Raw genomic sequence first — 27,328 nt, 5'->3', positions numbered from 1 at the left:
GGTGTTCAGCTGGGCCTGACGGATTTCCGCATTTTAAAAGCCAGCAAACCTCGACCCCTCTGAACTCGTCGAGCCCCAAACTTGGCAGTCCGGCGCTTTCCACACTTGGTTTTGGGAAAACCTCGTCCATTATTGAATTGAAACCTCGTCCATGGAAAACCACGTAGTGATAACGAATTCTCGGGTCTCTCGAAGTATCTCGCCCCCTACTCTTACGCAAATGTATAGTATCCGTATCTGTATCTGTATCTGTGTGCTTGTGTGCACGGTAATTTATTTGCTATTAGTTAGGAGAATAGTTCAACAACTCTTTTGTTTACTGTTTGATTGATCGTGTTCAAGGTGCCACAAACGATCATTGTTTGCTGTTTGTGCTCGCCGCTCGTAATTGTTGCTCGTCGCCGGTGTTTGTTTGTTTAGTCACCGTTTCCGATTGTGCGTAGTCGTGACAATCGAGTGTTTTCAATTGGACCGCAGATGATGTGGAATGTGCTTATAACAACAGTTTCTTGAATGGCAAAAATTCATTAAGATAAATGCTTTTATTGGGTAATTTAAGCTGTTATAAGAAGTAAGAGTTCTCATTCTCTGACTCAAACTAAGATATAATTATACTAATTTTAGACATTTTACTATCTTTATACCGAAGGATGTCAAAAAAACTGTGTTTACGGTCATTATAATTTTCCATTTTTAAAATCCTTTTTTTTATTGATAAACCTATAGGAAAAGTTCTTATACATTAATATAAAGCGACTTTTCGGCACACCCAATTCCGAAAACTCCAGACTTTATAATTTGCTGTGCACATTTTTTCTAGTCAGGCATGCCCTCCCCAAGTGCTCACTGAATATTAACTAAGCTCTACTTTAAACAAATATTTGCCTGAGATCACCCGCAGATTTTGAACACACCCCTCTGGAGAAGTGAGTCATAAAAGATCGTTTGCGTCAGTTTGCCCGATCAATTAGCGTAAATGCAGCCACAATCGTGTGGAAATCCCTCGTGGCTAACAACTCCCTTCCAATTCAGAGTCACGCTCCATTTTATTTTGGAGCCCAGCACCGATGGTCACTCGATTTATTTTGGTTTTCTAGGTCGGCCAATACGTCACCTTTGATTGTCGAACGCCTCCATTATTGTTTACCTTTGGCAATATCGCCAATTGTCACTTCCCCCTGCTTACCGCGTCGCCCACTTTCATTCACAATTGGCTAATTTGCCGATGATTAAGCTTTCGATGCATTGGCCAGTGGAAGAGGTGGAAAATAAGTCGGGACTGGCTCATTCACACGCTCTTACCAATTGCCCGAAATTAATTTGCAAGTTGAGCTAAATGATGTGGTATATTGTTTAGGTGCGTTAGAGATGTTGGGTTTTGAAAAAAACAGATGTTAAAAACTTAAGGCAAATATAATGTGCAATTTATAGGAATTTTTTAAATCCCATTTGGCTATTCAGTAACCAGTAAGCTTATTAAAAACGACTTCTTCTCTCGGAATGGCCCAATTTGAATTGAAATTTATTGTTATTATTCTGCTCATCGCTGCGAAAGAGTTGTCAAAGTTGGTAGATCAACTGGCCATAAACAAAATCAATGCACAAACGTGAGGCAAGTCGCGAAAACATGGAAAGTTTACAACATCGACAACAACGGCAGAAACACAGCAACTGAAACAGCAAAGAGCCAGCAGACGTGTGTGGCTTTTGCAATATAAATAACAAATACATTTTTGTTATTTTGTTACCAACATCAGGCCTGAAAACCATATAGGCATCGCCATTCCCAGTGACTCTTCAAATATTCCGTGCGCGAAATTTCCGAACTCTTGGGTTATGCAAAAGAGTCCAAAAGACAAAAACAAACTCAAAAAAACTAAAGAAACTGACAGAAAAAAACATAAACTAAACGGTGAAGCGAAGACAAACAAAGCACGTAGCTGCAGCTGGTCAAGTGAAATTTGTTGTCTTTCGTAATGAAAATCAAACATTATCCGGGCAAAGCCGTCGATGCGAGTCTTTCGCTGGAGGGCAGCAGCGCCATGGGTGCATTGTACGAGGAAAACTGGCTGAGGGCGGCGAATCAGGCGAATCAGGCGAACCGTGTGAGCCAACCCCCGCCGCCGACGGGCTCCAAGTTGATACGCCAGAGCAGCTGCGCCGGCAGCAGTTTCCTCATCGAGGGCATCTCCGCCCTGAGCAAGTACCAAATGACCCTGGAGAACATACGCCAGTTGGAGCAGCAAACGCGGGACAAGCGTATAGTAACCACCATTAAGGAACTGAATGGCTACAGGCCATCGGCGCTGCAACACCATCAGCAGCAGCACATGCACAACGGTTGGGTGGCCGAGGATCAGGAGGAGATCGAGGAGATCCGTCCGCCGGTGGAGGGAAAGGAAAAGTCGGTTAATCTCCAGGAATCTCCCGCAGTCAACCATTACGTGCTGGACCCCACAGAGAGACCCAGATTTCCCCGACCACGACAACAGCTCTCGGTGAAGCCGCCCTCGCTGCGTCGCTCTCAAACGATGTCGCAACCCCCCAGTTATGCCACCTTGAGGTCACCCCAGAAGGTGGCCAGCAAAACGCAGCCGAATCTCAGCAACAGTTCCTCCTCCGCCTACTCCACATTCTCCTCCGCTGCAGAGGACGCCCAGGAACAGGTGGTGATCTGCCAGCAGCCACAGAGGTTGATGGCTCCGCCGCCCCGAGAACCGCCTCCGGAGCCACCCAAAAGGGTTACCAAGCCGCTTGCTAGATCGCAGACCTCCGTCCAGAGATATGCCACCATACGGATGCCCATTCAATCGACTTCTTGCAGTAGAAGCACAGGCAGATCCAGGGATTCCACTGCCTCGCTGAGGCGTCACAGCCTGGAGCAGGCCATCAAGGAGCTGAAACTGGAGGAGGAGAAGGCGGTGCGTCAGAAGAGTCCGCACATCTCGCCCGCTGCCAGCAGCAATGGCAGCTCCAAGGATCTCAACGGGGAAGGGTTCTGTATCCCACGTCCTCGTCTCATCGTACCAGTGCACACCTATGCCCGGCGACGAAGGACCGGCAATCTCAAGGAGCAGTCGAGTGGGGGGCAGGAGGAAGAGGCAGAGAAGGGTAAGGGTTGGGTGATTGGAATGGAAGGGCCTCTAAGGAGATATTCCTAAGAGATTATAATAAAAATACTTTTATTCTTTGTTTATTGATCATGATCCTGATACTATTATTCAAAAATATCATAGAATTACGACTAGGTCTGGCAAATAAGGGGGTACTGCAATCCAAATCCTTCATAAGCACCCTATTAACTTGGTTATTTTCTCCCCAGATGGACGCGTGGAGGTTTCCCGCGAGGGCAAGTACCTCTCGACCCTTTCGGGCGCCAAGGTCCTTGGCGAGCTGGCCATCCTGTACAACTGCCAGAGGACGGCCACCATCACGGCGATCACCGAGTGCAATCTGTGGGCCATCGAGCGCCAGTGCTTCCAGACCATCATGATGCGGACGGGCCTCATCCGCCAGGCGGAGTACAGCGACTTCCTCAAGAGGTGAGTAGCCCTGCGCCCGGACCGCCACTTTCCTTTTTGGCCAACAGCCTCTCGAAGACCGACGCCAGACTTTCCCATTGCCAAGCGGCAATTTAATGTGCATTTTAATGAGCCTCGGAGCCTGTGGCGATGGCGAGATGGTGGCGACTGGTTATTTGCAATTTGGGCGTAATTAATGTTCATTTGCACTTAAGTATATCAATTCCGCAGAGCACAACGTGTAGGGTCATTACTTTATAATGGCAAATGTAAAAATCGCTTAGCTTAGGGATTTTTTTGTTTTTGCTTCACTTAGACCCGGTCGATTTGTGTTTTCAAATCGTGCAAGGTTTGTCGAATAAAGTAAGGTAACTTTCTCCGCCGGGCGGCCCCATCGACGGCATCTCTTCAGATCGAACGCAACATTATGGCCATCCCGTCGGCGTCATGGTCATGGGCGTCCATATGACGTGCAATGGCTCAAACTGAAAACTCAAACTCACAGCTCACTTCAGCTAAACTTCAAACTGCGGCCAACGAACGCATAGAAATTTCTTTTCCACCGGCTGCCGTGGCAACCAGTTTTTTGGCCAAGTCTGTGCAATGATCAGCAGCTTCCAGTCTCACTTCCACCTCCAGTCGCTCCTTCCACAGAGTGACCGGCAAATTAATCGCGTTTAATTGGTCGTCCGTAAAAACTGCTAAAACCATAATTGAGGCCTCGGCCATGCACTCGTTGCCTATTCCAGATTCGAAGAAGTAGCGAAAAAAGCGGGTAGAAAATGAAAGTGCAATGGGATGATGATGATGATGAAAGATGCAGATACAGATACTGCAGCTGCAACTGCAACAGTAACTGAAGATATAGGTTCCAGATACATGTGGGCATTCACTAAAAAAAATGCTGGCCAGCGGGGAAAAAGCATGGGAGGAGTAGTGGATTGAGTATCTTGGTCTACAGTTGAAGAAAATAGTATGTAAAATCTTTTTGAAGGTCAAGATATCTTTCTGACAATTAGAATGTTTATTAATTAAAGCTGTATTACTTAAAACTTATATTACAACTATCTGTTTTACAACTACCCTATTTCATAGCTTGGTTATTTCACTTCTTATATATATATATATTTCCAAGACTTCTAAAATAGTTTTCGAGTGTAGAGATCTAAGATATGTGCGATGCACCATGCCAGAGGGAAAGACACAATGGGAGGAGTTCTGACGCGACTTTCAGTGATCGATGTAGGTCAACAATAGATTCCCATTACCGTGGAATTTTCTTATCTAGATCGAACTAGCTGCGTCCACTAATTACAGCACTTTCTTCAGCCTGCAACGGAGATTATCTCCCGAATGAAAATATCAATTTTTGTTTTTCTTATCTTCCACCAGTGTGCCCATCTTCAAAGACCTGGCGGAAGACACACTCATCAAGATCTCCGACGTCTTGGAGGAGACGCACTACCAGCGCGGCGACTACATAGTGCGCCAAGGAGCCAGGGGCGACACCTTCTTCATCATTTCAAAGGGCAAGGTTCGGGTGACGATCAAGCAGCAGGACACGCAGGAGGAGAAGTTCATTCGCATGCTGGGCAAGGGCGATTTCTTCGGCGAAAAGGCTCTCCAGGGGTGAGTTCTACATTAGAAAAAATCTTTATTAGCAACCAAAACTAATTGAATTTTTATTTACTTAGCGATGATCTGCGCACGGCGAATATTATTTGCGAATCCGCTGATGGCGTCAGTTGTCTGGTCATCGATCGCGAGACCTTCAATCAGCTAATTTCAAATCTGGACGAGATCAAGCATCGCTACGACGATGAGGGAGCCATGGAGCGCAGAAAGTAAGTGTGGAATAAGTAAAAAAAAATGAATCAAGATTAGCAACGAGGAACGGAATCAACCCACAACAAGGTCAATAAACTGCCTCGAAATCAACTCACATCTATTCAAATTTTGAAGTGTATAATTATTTGATAGCTCGGCACACAAAACAAGTACAATTGTTTTGACTATAGCTAGTAGTTACCGTACAAACCTTGGCAGGAAGACTAATAATAGAGTTCTAAAACGCTTATTAGAGTTAGGTGTATACAAAATGTTAGTTAATTTCAGATCATTTTTGCTTTTAGTTACTTTAAAGTAGATATGTTGAATTTGTTGGAATTGTTTAAAGATCTCTATAATCAGCTATTTGGCCTTATCAAGTATATTGACTAACAACCAAAATATTTTCCAGGATCAATGAGGAATTCCGGGACATCAACCTCACGGATCTGCGCGTTATCGCAACCCTGGGAGTTGGCGGCTTCGGCCGCGTGGAGCTGGTCCAGACCAATGGTGATAGCTCCAGATCCTTCGCCCTCAAGCAGATGAAAAAGTCCCAGATCGTGGAGACGCGACAGCAGCAGCATATCATGTCCGAAAAGGAGATCATGGGCGAGGCCAATTGCCAGTTCATCGTGAAGTTGTTCAAGACCTTCAAGGACAAGAAGTACCTGTACATGCTGATGGAGAGCTGCCTGGGTGGGGAGCTCTGGACGATTCTGCGCGACAAGGGCAACTTCGATGACAGCACCACCCGCTTCTACACGGCGTGTGTGGTGGAGGCCTTTGACTACCTGCACTCGCGTAACATCATTTATCGGGATCTGAAGCCGGAGAACCTGCTGCTCAACGAGCGAGGATATGTGAAGCTGGTGGACTTTGGTTTCGCCAAGAAGCTGCAGACGGGCAGGAAGACCTGGACCTTCTGCGGCACGCCAGAGTATGTGGCTCCCGAGGTGATTCTCAACCGAGGTCATGACATAAGTGCGGACTACTGGTCGCTGGGAGTGCTCATGTTCGAGTTGCTAACGGGTGAGTTGGGAAAACAACTAAAGGTATACAATAAATGGAACAAACATTTTAAATTACTTTTTCTAGGTACGCCTCCATTCACTGGCTCGGATCCCATGCGCACCTACAACATCATACTTAAGGGCATCGATGCCATCGAATTCCCCAGGAATATCACGCGGAATGCCAGCAACCTGATCAAGAAGCTGTGCCGCGACAATCCCGCCGAGCGTTTGGGCTACCAGCGTGGGGGGATCAGCGAGATACAGAAGCACAAGTAAGATTCCCTTTAAATATATGCTTAAATCAAACTAATGTCTTGGTTTTTCCCTGCACAGATGGTTCGATGGCTTCTACTGGTGGGGCCTGCAGAACTGCACTCTGGAACCGCCCATTAAGCCCGCCGTGAAGAGTGTGGTGGATACGACGAACTTCGATGACTATCCCCCCGATCCGGAGGGTCCGCCGCCAGACGATGTCACTGGATGGGACAAGGACTTCTAGGGGGAGTTGAGGTCCCGCTTCCCAGACGATGCTCTCTAGACGCTTCTGCTACAGGAAACCAGAGGGGATGAATACTAGGAAGGAGAAGAAACTGATCTTAAGTGCGCCATATGTACGCCAAAGCCAACAGCAACAGTCAGCAGCTCGCAATGGAAAGCTGCCCCAAAAAACAAAGAAACGTAGCAGTCGCAAGGCCAAGGGCCGACACAAAAGCACACAATCATCCATCGTTTTTTAGCTCTTTTAGATTTATACATAGATAGACGTCTCCGTGACGTGTTATCCCCATGATGTGCAACGCAATGAATTTATTAACGAGTTTATAACTATTATTTTGTAATGAGGATATGTGTCTAGTTCGCCTGGAATTGATGTAAATTGTAAGTAGGTCTCTGTGACTCTGTTTTTGAGCTCTATTAGCCATGTGCATTGTATAAATTCTTTCTACTTGTATCTATTAAATATTATTAACATAATTATTATATATCATTGTTAATGCATACAAATCGGGTTGCCTTATAGTCTGTAAGAACATTTTAAAGCAACATCTGACCAAGGTCTTCCGTCACTCGCCCTGAAAAAACATTTGTTAAAATTCTGTCTAGCCTCTCTGCTATTCTTCATTAGATTTAGCGATTATTTCTATTATTTGTACGAATAATATGCCCTTTTAATTGTCTCTTTTAAGTAAATCAGTTAGAAATTGAATAAACAAATTTATGCGATAGCTCATTGTATTTTTCTATATTTGTTTATCAACTATTTAGCAGGCGCTAGAAGATTCCTTTGGCTGTCATAGATAAGAATATCTAGTATTATGACATTCAAAGTGAACAGTGATATTTTTTTAAGTGAAAAAAGAAATTTACATCGTGTTTACATCAGGTAAAAGCTGTCCACCTACATTGACCTCATCCAAGGTACTTCCTATATGGGCGCTTCTCTTTGCACACGTTTTCACTTGCCAGAGAGTGCAGTGGAAAATATGCAATAAAAAGGGGAAACGCTGAAATGAAAACGAAGTTGGCCAAAAACAAAACTCAGGTACGTGACGCACGGAAGAAGAATCGTCACACAGAGAAAACTGAGAAAAATCAGTCAAAATGTCAGACAAATTGAATGAGAACATTCTGTGCCCGACGTTAGTGCAGATCGCAACGGAAAACTGAAGCTCAATAGTTCAAAAACGAAAGTTAAACAGGAAGATTGAGTGTTATAACATTCTGGAACTTGTGCAGCTTATTGCTGTTTTTATGAATTGACCAAAATGGCATTCACTTTGAGCTGGAGGCAATTTGGCCTAGTGTTATTCTTGTTCATTGGCCTATCTCTGGGTCTTCCCAGTTTGGAAAATCATACGGACGACCAAATCGAACAGATAATAGGTGAGTTATTAATTTTTTAAAATGTATATTATTGTATTTAAAAATTAACAAATATAATTTGTTTAGCTTGCAGACAGCCCAAGGCACCTGGATTGTGCCGAGGTCGCCAGCTGAGATATGCCTACAACAAGAAGACCGGAAATTGCGAAAGCTTTTACTACACGGGCTGTGCATCCACTGAGAATAATTTCCTGACCTTTGAGGAGTGTCGCAGGGATTGCATGCAACGCCTGCGCTACTGAAATCCTCATGAATCTATGCTTAATATATATTTAATGTTACACAAATTGTCATGGCATGCGTCTTGTTTGCTCGTCTCGTGAGGCTTAAGATCTTTTTGGCTTCTTGCCAGGTTTCTTAGTGGCAGGCGTAGATGGCTTTCTTCTACTTAAACAGCTTAGGATTATTATCAAAAGTACTACAGGTGCGAATATCAGAGCTATACTATCCACTGAGTGGTAGATAAATCCATTAAATTCTATGCCGGGCGATTGCAGTAGTTCTGCGGCCACTAAGCCATGTTTAATGACATGCTCCACAGACCAAATGGCTAATTCCAGCGGCGTCTTCTGGCGTTCATTGAAGATCTTCGAGATCTGGAGGGAACGTTTTGAGTAACTGGAAAAATATATACATTTTAAGAGGATTTTTTTTTTTAAAATTTAGTTAAAATGTACCTCTTTTTGCTAAGCTCTGTAAAAGCTTGTTTTACATTTGGTATAGTGATGTCTTCATAGTCCAACTTAAGACCCATTCCACGATTTTGCACAGAAAATGCATTTAGGAATTGGTCTCCATAGATTGGAGTGACTAGTAGGGGTTTACCACAATGAACCGATTCGGTGGTTCCCAGTAAGCCGCCATGGGACCAGAACAACTTTATTTTAGGGTGACCTAAAATAGAACGAAGAGTGAGTGGGTTTTTAAAATGTAAAGGGCCCTAGTCCGGTTTTTACATCATAACTGGTTTTGTGTTCTGAATTGAATTTATAATGCTATAGTATTAAAATAAAATCCGGACTTCGAGAATTTTATAGTGCTAAACTTACAAAGAAGAGCTATTTGAGGAGCCCATTTGACAAAGAGAAATTTGGAGGGATCTGTTTTTGGCGTCTCATCGCCCTCCCATTTCCAAATGATTCTTAAGGGCTGGTTTTGTAGGACTTCCAAAATAGCTGTTAGTTTATCTTCGTCGATGCTTGAAGCCCGTACCATAGAACCCCAGCTGATGAAGATCACACCTTCGCTTGACTGATCCAGGAAATTGGTGATATTCTCTGGCAATTCCCGTTTTGCCTGCTTAGTAATATGCACTCCTCCAATTTCCACAAATTGCAGGGACTGTGGGCGACTGCCCATCAGCGAATAATGCTGATTTCCGAATATAAAAGCAGTTTGGGTGCGGGCTACTTCCTCTACATCTACTTCCACCCCAAGATACTTTCGTATCAATAGGTTATCTGCCCTGTTGGAGTGATATTTGTAGAGAAACTTTAACAACTTGGCTTGTGCAAAGTTAAGCAGGCGCTCATGCCACTTCAGTTGTCCAGCGAATCCCACGAATTCCGACTGTATAAAGGCAGGTGTATCTGGCAGATCGATGCGATCGTAATAGTAGGGCATCAGGGCACAGGTACTCAAGCCTATAATTGACAGATTCATTAACTTGGCCAAGGCCAGTTGGCAGTCGGAGTTGAAGTACTCCGTGAGTAGCAGATCATAGGGCTTGATTTGGTGTCGTGCGATGACTGTTTCTATGTGACCACTGGCGAAGAGATGCTCACAGGTCTTCTGACCCTCTTCGTGCAGGGCTATATATTCCCGGATCAGTACTCCCAGGGATCGTGTGGGCGTGTTTTCCGTCAGGGGAACCAAGTTGATCGTAGTGCTCGACTGATCCTCACCAGGCGCTGAGATCAGCAGTTCCTCGTAGTTGGGAAGGGCTTCGGCCTGGGGATTCTTCACGTACGAGATCACTGTGATGTCGTGTCCTCGGGTCGCCAGCTCATTTAGTATGGGCATCACCACCTTGAAGTGGCTGAAACCAAAGTGCGGATAGACAGCGAGAACATTACCGGCGGAAATTTGGGGAGGGATCCCCAGAATCCCCAGAAATGCAATAAACACTCCGCTGCGCAGCCACATCGCTCCGTACTTTTCCACCGACTGAGTCGGTTACCCAACTCCCAGATCCGATAACCTTATCTTCCATTGTGCGGTGGGATTCTAATGCTTTGGCTAATCAAAGTGTTTTGTTGTGGTTTCTGAATGGTGAGTGCAGGGGCACGAAATGCACCTGCTTGGCTTCCCTTCCCGTGGAAAGTTCCAACTGGAACTGCTATCGATAGCGACATATCGATAGTTTACGCCGTATAAAAAAGTAAATGAGTCGAAATGAATAAATCAAATTATTAACTACATTTTTAATATCTTTCTCTATAAAATTTTGGGTATTATTTGTTCTATACCAAATTATAAATCCTTTTTTACCCCTTTCTTATATAGTAACACACAGTATAGCCTATCTTAAGGGATAGAGCTTCAATAAAGAAATGTATAGCATACTTCTTGGATATCTAACGATTTGTGGAGGTGTTGCCACCTGGCTTTAAATCTGAAACGCAATAAAGGTGGCGCCCCTAGCACAGTTTAGATACAAATGTATTTATGCGACTGACTAGATAAAAGATACTTTTGAACTTCCTAAAACTAAATATCAAAATAAGATAAATGCTATTGAAATATTAAAATATATTCTATATTAATTACAGTATCCAAGAAATAAAGAACACTTCGCATAACCATTTTTGCTTAGGGTTTTATCTGTAAGATTTCTCTTAATTTATTTGTAACTTGCGTAATATCCAAAGGAAATCCATGGCCGGGTTGAACCCCAAACGCTGTTAATAACATTCAGAATTTAATTATCCATTTAGAAATCCAAGTCATTTGTCTCAACAGTCGATTGCAAAACGGCCTCAAGATATTCAACTGGGCAATTGAATTGCGATGGCGATGCGGAAACACGCCCTCAAAACATAGCGATAATGGACAGTAGTAAGCGTTAATTGAACCTCAAGCGAAATGGAGCGATAATAAATGCAATTGCCATTCGAAACGCAGCCAAGGATCCAAAGAATACCCGCCCAGAGTTACAGATACATTTGGCAGCTGCTGCAGCTGGCTGTCTGTCAAGTGCACTTTGCACTTTGAGCTGCGGTCGTCGGTCGCCGGTTTTTGGATTTGAATTCGGTTTGGGCTCTGGGATCTGTCAATGGTTTGGCCGGGTCCGGCTGACATGCCCGCAAGATTAGTGGCGGTAATTCGAAGTGCCTGGCCCTGCCCAGAATGCACTTAGAGAAATGTCTCAAGAAAATATAATGTATTTGTTATTAGTCTAAGTTGTATGAAATTTTTCTTTGACAAAAAGCTATAATAATTAAAATATTTTATATTTTAATTATTATTTTTTATTTTTGTATTATTATAGCTTTTTGTAGAGAACAAAGTTTGAACTTAGTAAATGGTTCTAGTTTTATCAATTCGTTGGATTTCTGTATTTCTTAAGCGCTTAAAACCAAAATTAAAATTACTTTTATTAAGGGAAATAATTAGTTTTTTACTATTGAATAAAGAAAAAGAATTTTCAAGTGTGTCACATTTGAAAACGGAAGAAGAAATGGTCTCCAGCAGTAATTCAATTGGAGTCGTTCGATGATGGCTCGTTGGTGAATGCAAAGGGAATCTGAACGGTGGGTGGTTGGGGAGTTGTGCTTTAGAGTGGCTCCTCACCAGATAATGGGTGTGGGTGTTATATCGACCCACTTCCCAGGCCCTCTCGATGCCGATTGGCTCTGGGCGAAACACTCTCTCACACTCGATAGCAGCCAGTTAACGCTAAGTGTTTTTTCTCGGTAAGTGTTCCTCTTCTTTTTTCATTGCCGATAAAAAGTGTGTTAAATTCAACAAAGGCATCAGCATGAGCAAATTGTATTTCAACAAAACGGGGCAATTAAAAACGAACATTCCGGGCGATAAGTAGGTGCCCCATGGGATCAATTATATTCCGACGGAGTGTGGAGCTGGTGGTTCTGCTGATTCTGGTGGCTGTGAGTGGCTTCGATCGGTAGTTTCGCCCCCATTATAAGCCCAGAGTGTCGATACTGCGTCCATCGAGCTGAGAGTTGTTTCTGTTTTTCTGTCGGGGAATAGGTTCTGGGCAACATCAGGGGTCAAATACACATGGGAACCGCCCCACAAACTTTGGGCACTTCTGGTCTTGGCTTATCGCGAGCCTGATTTCAGGGGATCACGCGATTCCCAAGGTTCTCTACGATGTGAGGCGCGCTCTGAGCAGTTCTTCTTGTTCAGTCCCCAAAGTCTCAACATCAAGATTTTTAAAAAGGATTTTTCACTTCAATGTCCATAGAATTGGAGTATTATTTTATAAAATATTTTAATGTTTTAATGTCTCCCTTGGGTTATGATCGCACCTCTTTAAAAATATCTACTTTATTGTATTTCAAAAATCAGCTGACGTCAGAACCTTCCCCCGAGACCAATTTTTCCCCCAAGTAATTAATTCCCTATACAAGTAAACGCTCTTGTGACGCAATTCAGAAAACACGCACCCACATTGTCCGATTTTAATGGTCCCGGCTATTTGGAGCTAGGTCCGATGTCCTTTTTATGTGAGCCCTCTCCGCAGGACTTAATTAGAGCGCTGTTTGCACAGATTTCAGCATTTCGCAGTTATGATCCAATTTGGCTCGTTTCAGGACACACGCCCCGGCTCATTTGTTTGCCCATTTGTCTGGCTGTTTACTTCGATTGTCGCCTGAGCATCGATGGCCAGGATTAGTAGGCAATCAAAGGAGGACACATCGCAGGACATGTGTGCCCAGCGGGCGTCGTTCGGCAGACAGCTGCCAAGATTGGAACCGGGAGTAGGTCCTACTGGGGTCCAGCAGTGATCCAATTAACGTCCGGTCAAAGGCAAACAAAGCACTCGAAAAAAAGTTTTATAAATAACCAAAATGTTATTTTACAAATATTATAATAAAGAAACTTAATATCTATACATTAATTTTTTTTATCAAACAGAATCTTGTATTAGAAAATTAATGCTACAGATGTACATATATTTTCTTAAAAGACAGGTTAATTAAAATAATACCTAACTTTAAAGAAAAGGGATGGGAAGGAACTTTAAAGTGTTCAAAAAGAATTTAACTTTACAATTTTAAAATCAAATACTAAAATTCGGGAGCAGCTGGTAGCCGCATATTAAAAAAGAAAACAAAAACTTAAATATATTTTTCTCGCAGTGCACACCTTTCCCTAGCAACTAATCGAGCTCGTGCCTCCGGACAATGACGAGTAGCTATCTGCTGGACAGAGGACTGGGGCGGAGTGACGACTATGGCCTGACATCAGATAACTGGCCAATCTCGAGTCCGAAATGCAGTTGCAGTGGCGGTCACTTGGAGCTGCAGTTTCCTGTCCCCCGTCGAGTGCCGAATGCTGAATGCCGAATGCCGAGGGGCGCATTAAGGTGAACTGCACGAGCTACTTGAATTGGGTTCGGTCTGGGTTTTGGGCTTTCGATTTTAGGCTTTGCGCTCCATACTGCCACTTGTGGGAGCTACTCGAGGGGTTTCAGCTGATATAAGCTGCTCCACCGACAGACAATCGCCGATAGCTTATCGGGGGGCTTGGCTCTTGAAGGAGCTCTTCTGGTCGGGAGCTTAACGCAAAAAACATGCAGACGGGAGCTTAACTGCAACTTGTCCATACTCTCAAGGGCTGCGATTGCCGACGATAAGCAACCATTTGAATAGGCTGTAATCAAAGTTTTGCACTGAACTAAACGATTGCGGAAACCAATAAAATATTGATAGGTAGTGACTGTGTTATCATCTTGAGGTCTTGCAGGGGTTTTTATTTTTTTGTATCCTGATTAAAACCCAAGCATTCTTATTATTAAACTTTGAAAACATAAAAATTAAAATAATTATACACTTTATCTAGCTTATCTATCTGTCTAGCTATTATCAATAGCTTATCGAGCTAGCTATTATAATTAATATTATAATATTATTATTATATAAATAATATTTTAAATGTTATTTTCTCTCCTTAGGTCTTTTCTAGGATTTTATAATGTTTTACTAAGTTACTAAAACCTTCTTATATACTACTTTCTTGGCCCTTTTGACAAGGTTACTTCCATTATCATTTGGCTGTCCCCTTGGCAAGTGTTAAAAGAACTTGATTCGTGCGCCGAAAATTCAGGGGAATCGACAATGGGACGGGTCGCCCAGCTCTTGTTTGTTCATTACTTGATTTCGAATTCCGGATTCCGGGCGTACGCCTCTAAAAAGGAAGTCCAAGGAGTCCCCGAGGAAGGGCGTGCGCGCAATGTAAACAAATGGAGAGGTGCGCACGCGCAATCTTCGAGTCCAGTTTTTCGCTTCAGTACAGAGGGGAAATGGCCGAAAGGGAAGTGGGCATTCGGCGTGTTTTACACGTGAATTACGATGACAAAAAGGCCAATAAAACAGGCAAACACGGCCAAGTGAAGGTGAAGCTGTTGCTGTTGCTGAAAAAGCAGAAGTTTGTCCTTCTGCCGGTTACAATATCTCAGAGTTGGCGTATCTGTATCTGCGCGCCCTCACCACGCGACGCGTTTTATGGCTTTTGTGCGCGCATTCGTGGAAACTCTTCAATTGATTCGAAATTGCTGCAATATAAACGCAGTGCTGCCGATCGGATCTCTACGGATCGTAGGTAGATATGGGCCTAGGCCCAGTCCATAAAGCCATGTTTTCGGGATGGTGGACATATATATGCTCAGGGACGCGCGTGTGTTGTTTCAAGCCCGGGATCGGTTTCGGCATCGGAAAGTGTGGCGAAATGCCTGGCAATTTGTTTACGGCCGGGGACAAAAGTCAGCCGAAGGTTGAGAAATCGAAGACCCAATGATGTTGCAATTATTGAACCTTCTGTATTTTCAAATTTCCATCATTAATAACACAGGCGGGGACCAAGGTGAAACATGGTCTCGGCTCGGCTCAGCTCGGTTCGGATCGCATCGTATCGGACGACTTGCTGTGACCATTAGCGAGTTTCGGCGGAATACGCGTGAATATATAGCTGCTAACAAAGCGCGACTCGAGCGCATCAATTGAAGGTGAAGGAAGGAAATTTCAGGAATGCCAGAGGAAACGCCGCAGGTAATCCTCCTTCGCCATCGCCTTCGGCACGGATCGGAGCGGAACCCATGCTCCGTAGAACCCCTGGAACCCCGCGACTCAACTTGAGCATTAACGGTCCCAGCGAGGAGCCGGTGCTAGCATAAAGATCGCCCATAATTATTCATCTTGGGTGGGGTTCGTCTTCCCGTGACCAGTGACCAGTGCCCAGGTCCCTATGCCCTATTCCCTATTCCGGAGATGTGAAAAACTCGAGAAACTGCTTGGCAGGATCTTCGCCTTGGGACCGCTCACTGTGTTTGTCAACGCAGATGCTAATCACAGCATTAGTCGCAGAGATTCCACTTCAGAGGATGGCATCGATGTCTTGGCATTCGATATGCCAGTTCGGAAACCCAAAACTCTGATGGTTGGGCTAACCTCGGTGCCCCAGCGGCGATCCAAGGTCACTGGGCTGTAATTGCAATTGGATGGAAGGTTGGCTGAGATGGCCGGTTCTTGGGATGAAGTTGTCCCCGAGTATTTGGCAAACAGATAATTATTTGTAACTAGTTAGCAGCAGGACCTGCAGAATAACCTGCTGGATACAGCCGGCAGGATCCGCAGTGCGTGTGGTCCAAGGTGACGGAGCGGGCAGTCTGGGGTTAACCGTGAAACTAAGTTCGATTAGTTTAATCACTTAATGTGTTAGCAGGGGACTTCCTCAAGATGAAAATTAAGACGTTTAAGGAGTGAGATTCTTATGGAGGTTAAAATACCTTAAGGTAAATGGAGGTACTTCGAACAGCAAGATAAAATCGCATATATTTTTCAGCACTATGTAAGTGTAAAAGTACTTTGACGTAGTATAACTTTTTAAAAGGGGCGTATAATTCGTCTGACTTTCCTGATCTGATTATATTTTTTATCAGCCTTTGAATAATTGTTTCTCTTCTAAATGGATAATATAGGATATAGGTAATTACTTTACTAAAACGATGATGAGTAAAGAAAGTAATTGAAATTGATGGAAGTAGCTTTTAGATTAAGCTGACACTTTAGCAAGATTTTGATGCAGAGCACTTACTTTTGAAAATTACTTTAAACTTATAATAAAATTTGAATGAATAGATAGTGAGTACAGCGAAATGGGACGACATACACTTAAGTTCTTTTTTATGATCCCGACTGGCACTCCCGGGAATCGATGAACGCGATATCTGAAACTTCCCGCTTCGACTTTAGTGGCTGGGTTGTTTTGTAACAACCACAAGAGTGCATAACACGGCTCCTTTCGCAGGCCTGTCAAAACGAAACCAAACAAAACCGAACTGATAAGCAGGTTTGGAATTTTTTTAAGGAGTGTGGTTCGGTAGTGGGTTAAGTCGCATAGCTGGAACTCCACGGGCAGCCACTTGAGTGGTGCAACTATTTACTACCGTATTCGAGTCTCCAGATTCCCCGAACCGGGCATTAGCCTTAAGTAGTCGTAAAACGGCAACTGCGAAACCCGGCAAACGGCCAGCACTCCCCCACTTGAGATGCAAATGGAAATGCGATTATGGACCACACAAGCGACACGAGTATCCAGAGATTTGACCAATAAATTTCAAATACTTAGTTGGAATTGGAAGCACTTTGGCCCAGTGCCCGAAAGTCTCTGCCGTTTCGAATACAATGTCGACAATTAGTCTCAGGGAAAATGTAAACAAACTTTTGGGTTGGGGTAATTTTCCAGAAATTGAAATTCCGCCTCGGGTTACGGGTTACGGGCTACGGGTTACGAACTGGAGATCTGCTTTCTCCGCTACAGATCATTGGGAGAATTTTGGTAATTTATGGATAGCGCCGCACTGTAAACACTGCCCTAATAGCTGGATCGAAATAACCAACATAGCATGTAATCGGAGCAAACAAACACTTGACACTCCCGCAAGTGGCGCTGAAGGATCGGGATCGGGATCGGGATCATCATCCCCGAGGCACTCCATCTGGCGTGGAGCCCTCGGACCGTGTTTTTTTGTGGGTCGCACATGTTTTGGCATCATAAATCACATGGTGTCAGGGGTGCAACCTTTCGTGTATTCCTGAACGCATTTTCACACTTTTCGTCGCCCCGTAATTTGAATACTTTACGAGAGATCGGGATCTTCGCTGGAAATCATCGAAAAGCGAGAAGCGCGGCCCTTGGGGCATTATTAATTACACACTTGTCTTGAGTTACTCGGGGTCATATCAGTCACCATGATTATCTATCAATGGGTGGTCAGCACCCTGGATCCCGGTCCCCAGATCAAAGGGCTCGCCCTTCATTAATACTCCGCGTAATTAGACGTGGCTCGAATGGAAAGCGCGAACACTCTCCCCAGGTGATTTTTTGGTCTAATTGAAAAGATCCGACGAGCTGAAGGGGAACCTCAAGTAAACCCATTCATGCCATTTCAATTAGTCCTCTGAGCTGGCACCCCAACTGATCCCAGGTTGAACTCTAGCAATTCCATTATTAATTAATCAAAGCATCGTTTCGAAAGGAAGACAAAGTCGAGCTAGCTCTTAACCCCTGGTGGGCTGAAGGGTAAATAAAAAATGGTGGATCGAGATCAATAAATGGAATTATTAGATCTTAAGCTAAGATATTTTTAATTTAATAAACGTTTTAATAAAACAAATTAACAGTACTTAATTTAAATGTATTCATTTATATTTTTAGTAGGTTTTCTTCGAAGAAGACATTAATTTGTATGATACTGTTTTGAATACCCACAAAAATTATTGTAAAATCTAGAAAATTTGTTAGAAATTTGTAATTAGCTATGCAATAATGACATGGCTGTTTTCAGTTTATTATAGTACCTACCTATTTGTAAAATGAAATAAAAATGCTATTACATTTCCTATAAAGGCAGTAATTGTGTTTCTAGCCACCCCCTTTTCATTTTACCCACATATGCTAACATTAATTGTGAAGGGCCCACCGTCCAATCATCAAATCCCTCAGTGGGTTAATTTCGGACTCGCATTTTGATTGGCGGCTGGCCGTTTACTTTGGGGGCTGCCGACAGAGAGGCCATGAATATGGGAACCCAACCACCGAACCACCGAACCACCGGATAAGTCAACCACCATATCCACCGAGCCGTCCGCCATATTGCTAAATCACAAACGCAAATAAAGCATAAAAGGAAAATAAATGGAAAAAAGAGGGAAACAGCCGGCGAAATATGAAAGTCGGCCGATGTTTATGACAAGCGCTGCGGCTAAAATCAAAGTCGCTGGCTGGTCACCCGTCTCTCTCTGCCGCCCTAGCCCCGTCTCCCTCGCTCCAACTGTGGGCCATCGTCGTAAAGGTGTTGTCGCCCCACATGCCGTTTATTGTTATTAGATTTCTACCAACTCATTCTGTTTTTGCGACATTTTCGAGGTCCTTATCAAAATACGGGGTTGGCTCCGGTCTCCGTTTATTACCATACGGCAAACAGCCACGCAATCATGGTGGGGATAGGATACTATGTTGATATGGTGGTGACTGACGCCCGGTCGATAAGACTAGAAGGGAACGAGGTGCTTTCAGGTAGCTGACAACCCACAAAGCGCCGATGTCGATAAGGCCAAGGGGAGGAGTTTTGGGTGGTGAGTCACGTTTTGGATGGAAATTAGGGGAAAATCCACAAGATATTAAGATGTTAGAGACTGCCTTATTCTAATTAAATAAAGTAAGGATTGAAATTATACGAGGAACCGATGCTTAAGAGGTATTAAAGCACGTTATAATATCCCAGAAATCGGTTTTCAGTCCTGGTTAAAGTTATATGTTACCAAGATTTAAAGATTTTAAAGCATTGTTTTAAGAATACAAATCTAAGCTTCAAAATATTTTCAATACAGTTGGAATTTTTAATTCCAAAAACATTATTTTCCTGTTAGATGGTTTTTTGTTTAATTGAAAGGTAATACATTTCATGATAATAATAGGTATTCTTAACCTCCATCCTCACTAACCTCTTATAACCCTCTTCCGGCCATCATAACCCGAAACTAATCTGCCGCCAAGTTAAGGGATCAATCTAATTATTTTGCCAAATAGAGTGCAATCCTTTCGGGGAGTTGCTCGCCCGCAACCGAACTCAACCCTAAACCCTTTGGATTCGCTACAGGAAATCGCAGGTTTGTTGTGGGGGAGTTGCCTCGCGCAGCACTAATATGACCAGACAAGTCAACTGCCCTCCGGATCAATCTAATTATTTTCGCAAATAAAGTGCAACCCTTTTTGCGGACTAACCCCTTCTGGATTCGCTACACTCGGAGTCGGCCAAGAAAAACCGGACAAGGCCACACACACGCGGAATGTGCAAATGCCAGTCGAAGGATACTCGGTCCAAGCTCACTAATCCTTGAGCTACTCCTTTTGTTCGCGCGATCTTCCAGGTACGATGGTCGTGCGTGAACGAGCGAATGTATCTGGATGTTCTCATCCTTTTCGAAGGAGTAAAAGTGCGTCGCGCCCACCGCAAGGAGGCAGACAATGGGTCCCGAAGCCAAAGTCCAGTTCAGGGTAACGTTTAGGGTTAGGGTTGCTGGTGCTGGTGCTGGTCCTGGAACCCGGGTTTACGACCCCTACAGCACGGTTCCAAGATGGTATCGGCTACCTGGGCACCTACCCGTGCACACCCCTTTAATTACGCCAGTAAAGGGTACACCCCTTTTCCGCCAGCCAGAGAGAGTTTTGGTTTTGGTCGTGGCAACTTAGGGCCGCGGTGTCCTTGGGTTTACGATTCGCGGAGTCGCGGGCGTGACGCGTTTATGGTGTGTTTAGATACTTTTCGCAAGCAATTCAAATCGCAACAATGCCGCATGCACCCGTCTTTTTCGGTAGCCTTGACTCCGGCACATCCCTTCGAGATCTCAATCCCAATACCATATAGATTTACCTAATTATCATGCGAATCCCAAGGACTGCCGTGGAACAGTTTTAGCGACTTTTTGGCGTTTTGCTTGGGAAATCGAGGTTGCGTTGTTGCTTGTTGTTGCCCAGTTCGCTGGAAGAATTTCCAATAACTGAAATTGTTTTTTCCTTTACCTCATCGCTGGTGCCATACTTGGTCTGTTTCTGCCATGAAATTGCAAATTGCTTTCGAGCGAAGCCTTGAACCGATGCTTTTGGCCCTCTCTCCCCTCCTAACTTGAGGCCTGAGAAAATTGTGCTGCATCTTAACCCCTCCCATCTGGGGGAAATTATATGAAATTGCACCTAGAGATGGTTTTTATTGCGGAGCAGGAAAATGGCGTATTGAAACGAATGTACAATAAATTATTCTGGCAATCAAAACCTTTTTAACAAAATTTTTCTTGAATAAACAACGACTTTAATATAATAATAATACATACAAATTTACATTTTGTGAATTCACGCCCAAAATATTTGTTATTAGGTTAATATATAAAGTGCATCTTTAATTTAGTTTCAAGGGTTTTCTATAATTGGCATTGAAAATATTTCTTTACTATTATGACTTCCTCGAAACAAAAATCTCATTTGACTTCTTTCAGTAGCTTAAAGAAGTTCCATTCGCTGGAAAAAAGTAAAAGATTTCCCTACAAGTGAAGGTCATCGAATTGAGATACCCGAAAAAATAGGAATATGCATTTTCCCTATTTTTTCCATGGCTAACAAAAAGCGATTTTGGTGGAAACGCAAAGCCTCTGGCATATGGCGCACTAAAAAGTAATTTAACAATTATTGCCCATGACTCTGCCACCTCGACTCTGACATTTCTGCTCTAAAAAATCTAATTTTATTCGTGGAAACACGAAAAAAATACCATAAAATATGCATGGCTGTGGCCCGAAAAAAGAGCAGACAATGAAAGCAAACCAAAAAAAGAAGAACATTGCTAAAAACCGGGTCAGAGTCCGGCGATCTGAGAGTCAACCAAAGCCAAGGGTCTTCTGCGAAGTGCCTAAGGGCGTTTTTATGATGCCAAAGAAGCGACTAAGTAAGTTGTCATTTTCGGTTTATGATGATTTTGTGATTTTTTGCTCTCGTTGTTATATTTTTTACGCTCTACATTTTTGTATTTCGACATTTTTTTCCCGAAGAGCAAGACTCCCGGAAACAATGGCAGGCTACTAATGTCGAGCAGGCCGAGAGTTCAATAGTTTTTTATGGCTTTATGGCCGAGCCAATGACTTCTTTATTGGTGCAGGTCCTGGTCCTTGGGCCGGAATTTCAGGTCTTCCCATTTTTTTTATGGCCATCTCATCCTTCGGTTTCCGTTTCCGCGATCTGGAGGATCTGCCGGCTCTCTCGCGTTTTCCACATGCAAATACTGGACGCAGACGACATGTGTTTCCCCCGGGGAGATGGCTAATCCTTTTGGCCATGTGTTGACAAGAGCAACAACAATAGTAAAAATATTAGTATCAACAACAAATGGATACAGCAGGAAGTCAGAGTCAGCCAGTGCGATGCCATATATCATGTGCTGGGAAATATTCGGCCTGGGTCTTTCATGTGTCTCCACTCCATCCACTCCGTGTTTATCTATTTATTTATTTATTTGCCTTTGTACACTTATGACATGATGTTAATTACCGCTCGCGACTCCAAGCCAAAGGCAGGGCACTGAAAGGGTAGGCGGAGTCAGTCCCAGACCCATTCCCAGTCCCATTTCCAGTCACTTTGAAATGGAAAAGTTCGCCGACTGTTTGTCAACTGTCAACAGCGGCGACAATTGCCAAACGCCGAGGTTAAAGCTGTCAGGCACTGACAAACCGACGGCACATCCGATGTTTAAACGGATCGAAAGTCAAATCCGGCCAACACGCACTCGGGGAAAATCCTGCAGGACCTATTGATTCAGCCTGTTTGATCTCTGACTCTCCGCCGCCTGGGAAAGTTTGTACTAAATGTTGTGCAAATATTGCTTAATTTAATCACCCAAAGTCAATCCTCCAAGAGGACCGCTTGTGACGGAGTGTGTCGCAATGGGCTTAGCCTTAGGACCCACGCATCCTGAATCCCTATACTGGTAAAACCAATCAATGGGAATGTTTCTTGTTTTGCCAAGTTAAAGGATTAGCCGCAGATCCGTTGCGGAAATGCTTCACCGGCAAAGTCGACAAGTCAAAGTCATGGGAATTTTCGGGTTTCGGAAGCAGGATAATGGGATGTACATCGAAGTTTTGTAAAAATTGGAAAATATGTTTTAATATGTGGAAAATCCAAGCGGATTTAGTTCGGAAGCAAGAAAATAACATGTGAAATTCTAAAATATTTGAAAGGAAGAAAAATCATTTAAAGGAGTTTCTTTGAGCAACATATTTAACATTTATTAATGCTTGTTAAATTATAAAGAATTTTTCAATTATTTCATCTTATTTATAACAAACCAGATATAAACTACCTGTGAGTTTATTGAGCATAAATGTTTCGATTTTTTTAAAAACTAAATTCAAATATAGTAGTCATGGATAATTGTCAAGGATATTGCTAGAGAGAAACATTTAAAAAATAATTAATTAATTTATGTTAATATAAATTCGAAATAGATTGTAGTTAAAGTATAAAATGTAAAAGAAACAAACATATCTATGTTAACACTTAAACAAATTTGTCTTAAAATTATTCAACTGATTCTTTCGTTCAAGTGATACTTTTTGTATAAAAATATGTATATATAGATCTATGAAAATAGTTACATATGTTTTTGTTACCAAGCAGTTTCCTTAATACAGTTCAAAACAACTGTCCCCAAAGTGCACCTGTCTTTTCAATTACAGTACGTATTAAATAATTAACCAAGCGAGTAGCATGAAGCATTTCGAATGAGAAACTCATGAAAGACGATTTGACAGGCTCGAGTCGTACTTAACCTGCGAGAAACTACTAATAATAAGTCTCGTCTTAGATTATTCCACAAAACAGCAGTAAAAATGAACAATTTATTTTTCTATATTAGTATAATAAGGTTAAACTAGGAAGTTTAAAATGTTTACTTGGAAACCCAGTGTACTGATCAAACTGTGACTTAACGGCGATTTGTTAATGTTAAATAATTCGGTAAATTTAAGAAGCTCTCGCTGAAACCACTATAAAAAGAACCTTTGTCCCTAGATATATAAACATATAATATTTTATCCATTCCATTAGCTCCTCAAATTACATTAGCAGTATACCTAACCAATTTGATGGTAATTCTCTGTAAAATATGTCCATCATATCCTGCCGGAAACCCTTTTAAAAACCAATCAATTTCCGCCACAAACGGCCATTCCCGCCCACTCGAAACTTTTATCGCCATCACTTTGAAGCGGCTAATTGAATTCCAGATTAAAGTGTAAACCAAAGTGGGGGGATGCGCAAAAAAAGAAACTGATTTGTATTGCAAATTAAAATTTAAGTGAAAACGAATCAGGCACAAACACGGGCAGGGACAAAAGATTACAATATCCTGGGGCGCAGACAGCACGACATTAAAAAGGCACGAGGCGGGGAATGGAAGTGGATGAGCAGGATGAGGAGGAGGTGGAGGGCAAAGGACATGCGGGGATTCAGGACACCCAGGGCCTGGGCCTGGGCCTTCGTGCAGCTGCTCCTGATGGCACATGCGCCTGGGAGGGAATCGCTTCGGATTGGGATTGGGATGCGGGCTGGACTTAAGCGATGGCTGCTGATGCCAGGCAGCAGCTACGGCAGCAGCAGCAGCAGCAGCAGCAACAGCAGCAGCAGCAACTACGGCAGCAACATCAGCAGCAGCAGCAGCAGCGGCAGCAACACCAACAAAATACCACGCTTGCGACCGTCAGGCCAACGGTTTCCGCTTGTTTACTGCTCGAACGGAAAAAGCCAAAAAGACACAGAGCCACAGAGCCACACATCCACATATCCATGAGATACAGGCACCCAGTGCCGGGTGCCGAGCAGCAAGGGCCAATCCGAGAGCGGCAGGTAGGCGTGGACCTATCTACCATTTCCAAATAACTTCAACCCCGCCACAGGCAGCTGCCGTTGGTCGGGCCGCTCGTCACCCTCGTCGCCCTCCTCCGCACTTCTCGGCGGGTTCAAAAACGGGTCGCCACTCCGGCAGTTGCAGTCAGTTATTAACGAGCGCTACTCCCAACAGCAACATCGCTCAGCAGCAGCAGCAGCAACAGCAACAGCACGGCAGCAACACCAAACAAGTCACTCAAAAGGGGCGACAGAGACGGGAATACAGTGCACACACACACTCCACTCGTTTCGCCTCGATTTTCAGCCGTTTGAGTCGGAGAGCGGCGAACGGCCAACGAATTCAGTTTGTGTCGAGACGTTGTCGGTGGCACGTCGCATCCAAAAGAACGCTCAGTCAGCCAGCTAATAAAAAAAGAAGAAGAACGCAAGGCGCAGATACAGATACAAGTGCTAAACCAAAGTGAACGGTGCAGTTCCCGCAGAACCACAAATATAAAAAACCAAATAAGTCAGCAAAGGGCCAAAAAAGACAGTATAATGTCTTCCACATCGGCCTCGCCCATCAGCAACATAACCGTGGATGACGAGCTCAACTTAAGCAGAGAACAAGGTGGGTTCACGCTCGGAAACGGGTTAGGACTAGGGATTTACCGTCGGCTAAATGGATTACCAGCTTTCATAAGAAAATATTTCAATTCACATTATTAGCCTGATTTTGTGTTGAATTTCTTAATGATATTTATAGTAAGCCTTAACTAACCAAACCCATCTATTCTCTACTCTTTTTAGACTTTGCTGAGGAGGATTTCATAGTGATCAAGGAGGAGCGCGAGACGAGTCTCTCCCCCATGCTGACGCCCCCACATACGCCCACCGAGGAGCCGCTGAGGCGAGTGCATCCAGCGATCAGCGACGAGGCTGTGGCCACGCAACTGCACATGCGACACATGGCCCACTACCAGCAGCAACAGCAGCAGCAGCAGCAGCAACAGCAGCAGCACCGCTTGTGGCTGCAGATGCAGCAGCAGCAGCAACATGCGGCACCGCAGCAGTATCCAGTTTACCCCGCTGCCACCGCCGATCCCGTGGCAGTGCATCAGCAGCTGATGAACCACTGGATCCGCAATGCAGCCATCTACCAGCAGCAACAGCAGCAGCAGCAACACCCGCACCACCATCACCACCATGGACATCCGCACCACCCGCACCCACATCCCCACCATGTGCGTCCCTATCCCGCCGGCCTCCATACGCTGCATGCCGCAGTTGTGGGTCGTCACTTTGGAGCCATGCCCACCCTCAAGCTGGGCGGAGTCGGTGGTGCCAGTGGTGGACCCACCGGTGGTGCTGCCACCGGCAGCAGTCGCCCAAAGAAGCAGTTCATCTGCAAGTACTGCAACCGGCAGTTCACCAAGTCCTACAACCTCCTGATCCACGAGAGAACCCACACGGACGAGCGTCCCTACTCCTGCGACATCTGCGGCAAGGCCTTCCGGCGACAGGATCATCTGAGGGATCACCGCTACATCCACTCCAAGGACAAGCCCTTCAAGTGCAGCGATTGCGGCAAAGGCTTCTGCCAGTCCCGCACCCTGGCCGTCCACAAGGTAACCCACCTGGAGGAGGGTCCGCACAAGTGCCCCATCTGCCAGAGGAGCTTCAACCAGCGGGCCAACCTGAAGAGTCACCTGCAGAGCCACAGCGAGCAGAGCACCAAGGAGGTGGCCTCCTCCGCGGCCACTTCGCATTCCGTGCCAAACCAGGCATTGAGTTCGCCTCAACCTGAGAATTTGGCACAGCACCTGCCCGTCCTCGATCTGTCGTCCTCATCCTCGGGCTCCGAGAAGCCCAAGCGAACGCTGGGCTTCACCATCGATGAGATCATGAGCAGATAGATTGGCGCGAATCCAAACCGAACCGACATCTGGTTTCTGTTGAGAGATTCAAGAAGGGACCCAGAGAGCTGGACAGCCGCCAGGCATGGGAAGTGCCTGGAATGGAGAATCAACCGAGTCCAGCTCGCATTCTGGCCAAAGGTGCAAGTGAAAAATCCTCGCCAGCAATGCGCAACCGCAATCGCAACCCAGTGAGCAGAAGAAGTAGACGAAGAAGTCATCCTCCGTGCAATCGGTTCTATATAACCCGGAAATATAGCAAGCCCCAATTGCATTAAACCAATGCCAAAGTCAAATAGCAGAGGAAAACTGATGAAATATCCAATGAAAAGTATTGCTAGCACAAGCCTCCTACAAAACAATTCCAAAACACACACAATTGTAAACTATAGATTAAAATAAATATAATATGATTGTAATTATAACTTAAATACATTTATTGTACCTAATAGTCGTAGTAGCCCATTCAGTTTGTAATTTAAAAGTAAACCAAATGTTATGTTACAATAGTTCAATCAAACAAACCTCAAACCCGCTTTGGTTAATGAAAGACTGTTTTAATTATTATATTTAAATAATACGTGAATAAATCAATCCATCGATTGTGTAATGTTAAACCGAGACGAGTGTCATGATTACTTACTGTCTAGACTTAACAACTTAATTGTCGCCCTAGCAATTGTGACTAAGCACAAAGATACAACGATCTCATTATCGTCTACCTATAGTCTGTATATAGATATGCCTAAAAAATATTCGCATTGATATGAAGTTATCACAAAAAATACTTAAATATAAAGGAGAGTAATTTTCAACTGAAGTTTAAAAAGCATTTTTCTTATCGCTAGGGATTTGGGGATTCGCGGAATTTTATGATGGTCCTTTTGCACTGATTTGTCACCATTTTTCCTTCACACGGGTTAAATTATCTTTGACGTATTTTTTTTATAAATATTCCAGAAAAGTTTAAGCTTAAAAAGAATGATGGGTTTTTTACTTGTTCCGAGTAAATATTTTTATATCTTGTTCAAGTAGTTTCTAA

The 27,328-nt window shown here is 43.9% G+C and overlaps 4 protein-coding genes across 6 annotated transcripts in view; 3 read left to right on the top strand and 1 right to left on the bottom strand.

Moving 5' to 3' along the window:
• LOC108032536 (cGMP-dependent protein kinase, isozyme 2 forms cD4/T1/T3A/T3B) overlaps window positions 1–7,590 on the top strand; it is a 32,162-nt gene extending 24,572 nt beyond the window's left edge. For 2 of the 3 annotated variants that reach the window (XM_017106404.3, XM_017106405.3), the window contains 6 exons: window positions 3,323–3,542; window positions 4,914–5,150; window positions 5,216–5,365; window positions 5,761–6,380; window positions 6,447–6,636; window positions 6,698–7,590. In XM_017106404.3, the coding sequence (XP_016961893.1) occupies window positions 3,323–3,542; window positions 4,914–5,150; window positions 5,216–5,365; window positions 5,761–6,380; window positions 6,447–6,636; window positions 6,698–6,863 (1,583 nt within the window). In that variant the 3' untranslated portion in view covers window positions 6,864–7,590. Of the gene's footprint in view, window positions 1–1,757; window positions 3,112–3,322; window positions 3,543–4,913; window positions 5,151–5,215; window positions 5,366–5,760; window positions 6,381–6,446; window positions 6,637–6,697 lie in introns of all 3 variants that reach the window. The other variant, XM_017106406.3, reaches the window with a different exon arrangement.
• On the bottom strand, window positions 7,167–10,558 carry LOC108032539 (UDP-glucosyltransferase 2). Its single transcript, XM_017106412.3, has 3 exons — window positions 9,298–10,558; window positions 8,926–9,142; window positions 7,167–8,866 (listed from the first exon to the last, which is right to left on the bottom strand). The coding sequence occupies exons 1-3, from the start codon at window positions 10,391–10,393 to the stop codon at window positions 8,575–8,577; spliced, it is 1,605 nt and encodes a 534-aa protein (XP_016961901.1). The 5' UTR covers window positions 10,394–10,558; the 3' UTR covers window positions 7,167–8,574.
• LOC108032538 (kappaPI-actitoxin-Avd3d) lies at window positions 8,106–8,535 on the top strand. The gene is made up of 2 exons (XM_017106411.3): window positions 8,106–8,248; window positions 8,315–8,535. Exons 1-2 carry the CDS (start codon window positions 8,131–8,133, stop codon window positions 8,488–8,490), a joined length of 294 nt encoding a protein of 97 aa, XP_016961900.1. The 5' UTR covers window positions 8,106–8,130; the 3' UTR covers window positions 8,491–8,535.
• Window positions 10,559–24,549: 13,991 nt separating the features above from the next.
• Window positions 24,550–26,903, top strand: LOC108032709 (protein odd-skipped). Its single transcript, XM_017106688.3, has 2 exons — window positions 24,550–25,001; window positions 25,181–26,903. Exons 1-2 carry the CDS (start codon window positions 24,929–24,931, stop codon window positions 26,284–26,286), a joined length of 1,179 nt encoding a protein of 392 aa, XP_016962177.1. The 5' UTR covers window positions 24,550–24,928; the 3' UTR covers window positions 26,287–26,903.
• Window positions 26,904–27,328: the final 425 nt, after the last annotated feature.

This window comes from Drosophila biarmipes, chromosome 2L (genome assembly GCF_025231255.1).
Source record: "Drosophila biarmipes strain raj3 chromosome 2L, RU_DBia_V1.1, whole genome shotgun sequence".
In the NCBI taxonomy this organism is placed as follows: domain Eukaryota; kingdom Metazoa; phylum Arthropoda; class Insecta; order Diptera; family Drosophilidae; genus Drosophila; species Drosophila biarmipes.
The sequence above is the reverse complement of the archived record's forward strand: the minus strand, read 5'-3'. Positions and strand labels throughout refer to the sequence as shown.

Bases quoted from the DNA above. Each gene is read 5' to 3' on its own strand.
- LOC108032709 (XM_017106688.3), top strand. From the start codon at position 24,929: ATGTCTTCCACATCGGCCTCGCCCATCAGCAACATAACCGTGGATGAC. The intron at 25,002-25,180 runs GTGGGTTCACGC...TACTCTTTTTAG, and splicing joins CAACTTAAGCAGAGAACAAG to ACTTTGCTGAGGAGGATTTC.
- LOC108032539 (XM_017106412.3), bottom strand. From the start codon at position 10,393: ATGTGGCTGCGCAGCGGAGTGTTTATTGCATTTCTGGGGATTCTGGGG. The intron at 9,143-9,297 runs GTAAGTTTAGCA...GTTCTATTTTAG, and splicing joins TCCTCAAATAGCTCTTCTTT to GTCACCCTAAAATAAAGTTG. The intron at 8,867-8,925 runs GTACATTTTAAC...ATATTTTTCCAG, and splicing joins ACAGAGCTTAGCAAAAAGAG to TTACTCAAAACGTTCCCTCC.
- LOC108032538 (XM_017106411.3), top strand. From the start codon at position 8,131: ATGGCATTCACTTTGAGCTGGAGGCAATTTGGCCTAGTGTTATTCTTG. The intron at 8,249-8,314 runs GTGAGTTATTAA...TAATTTGTTTAG, and splicing joins CCAAATCGAACAGATAATAG to CTTGCAGACAGCCCAAGGCA.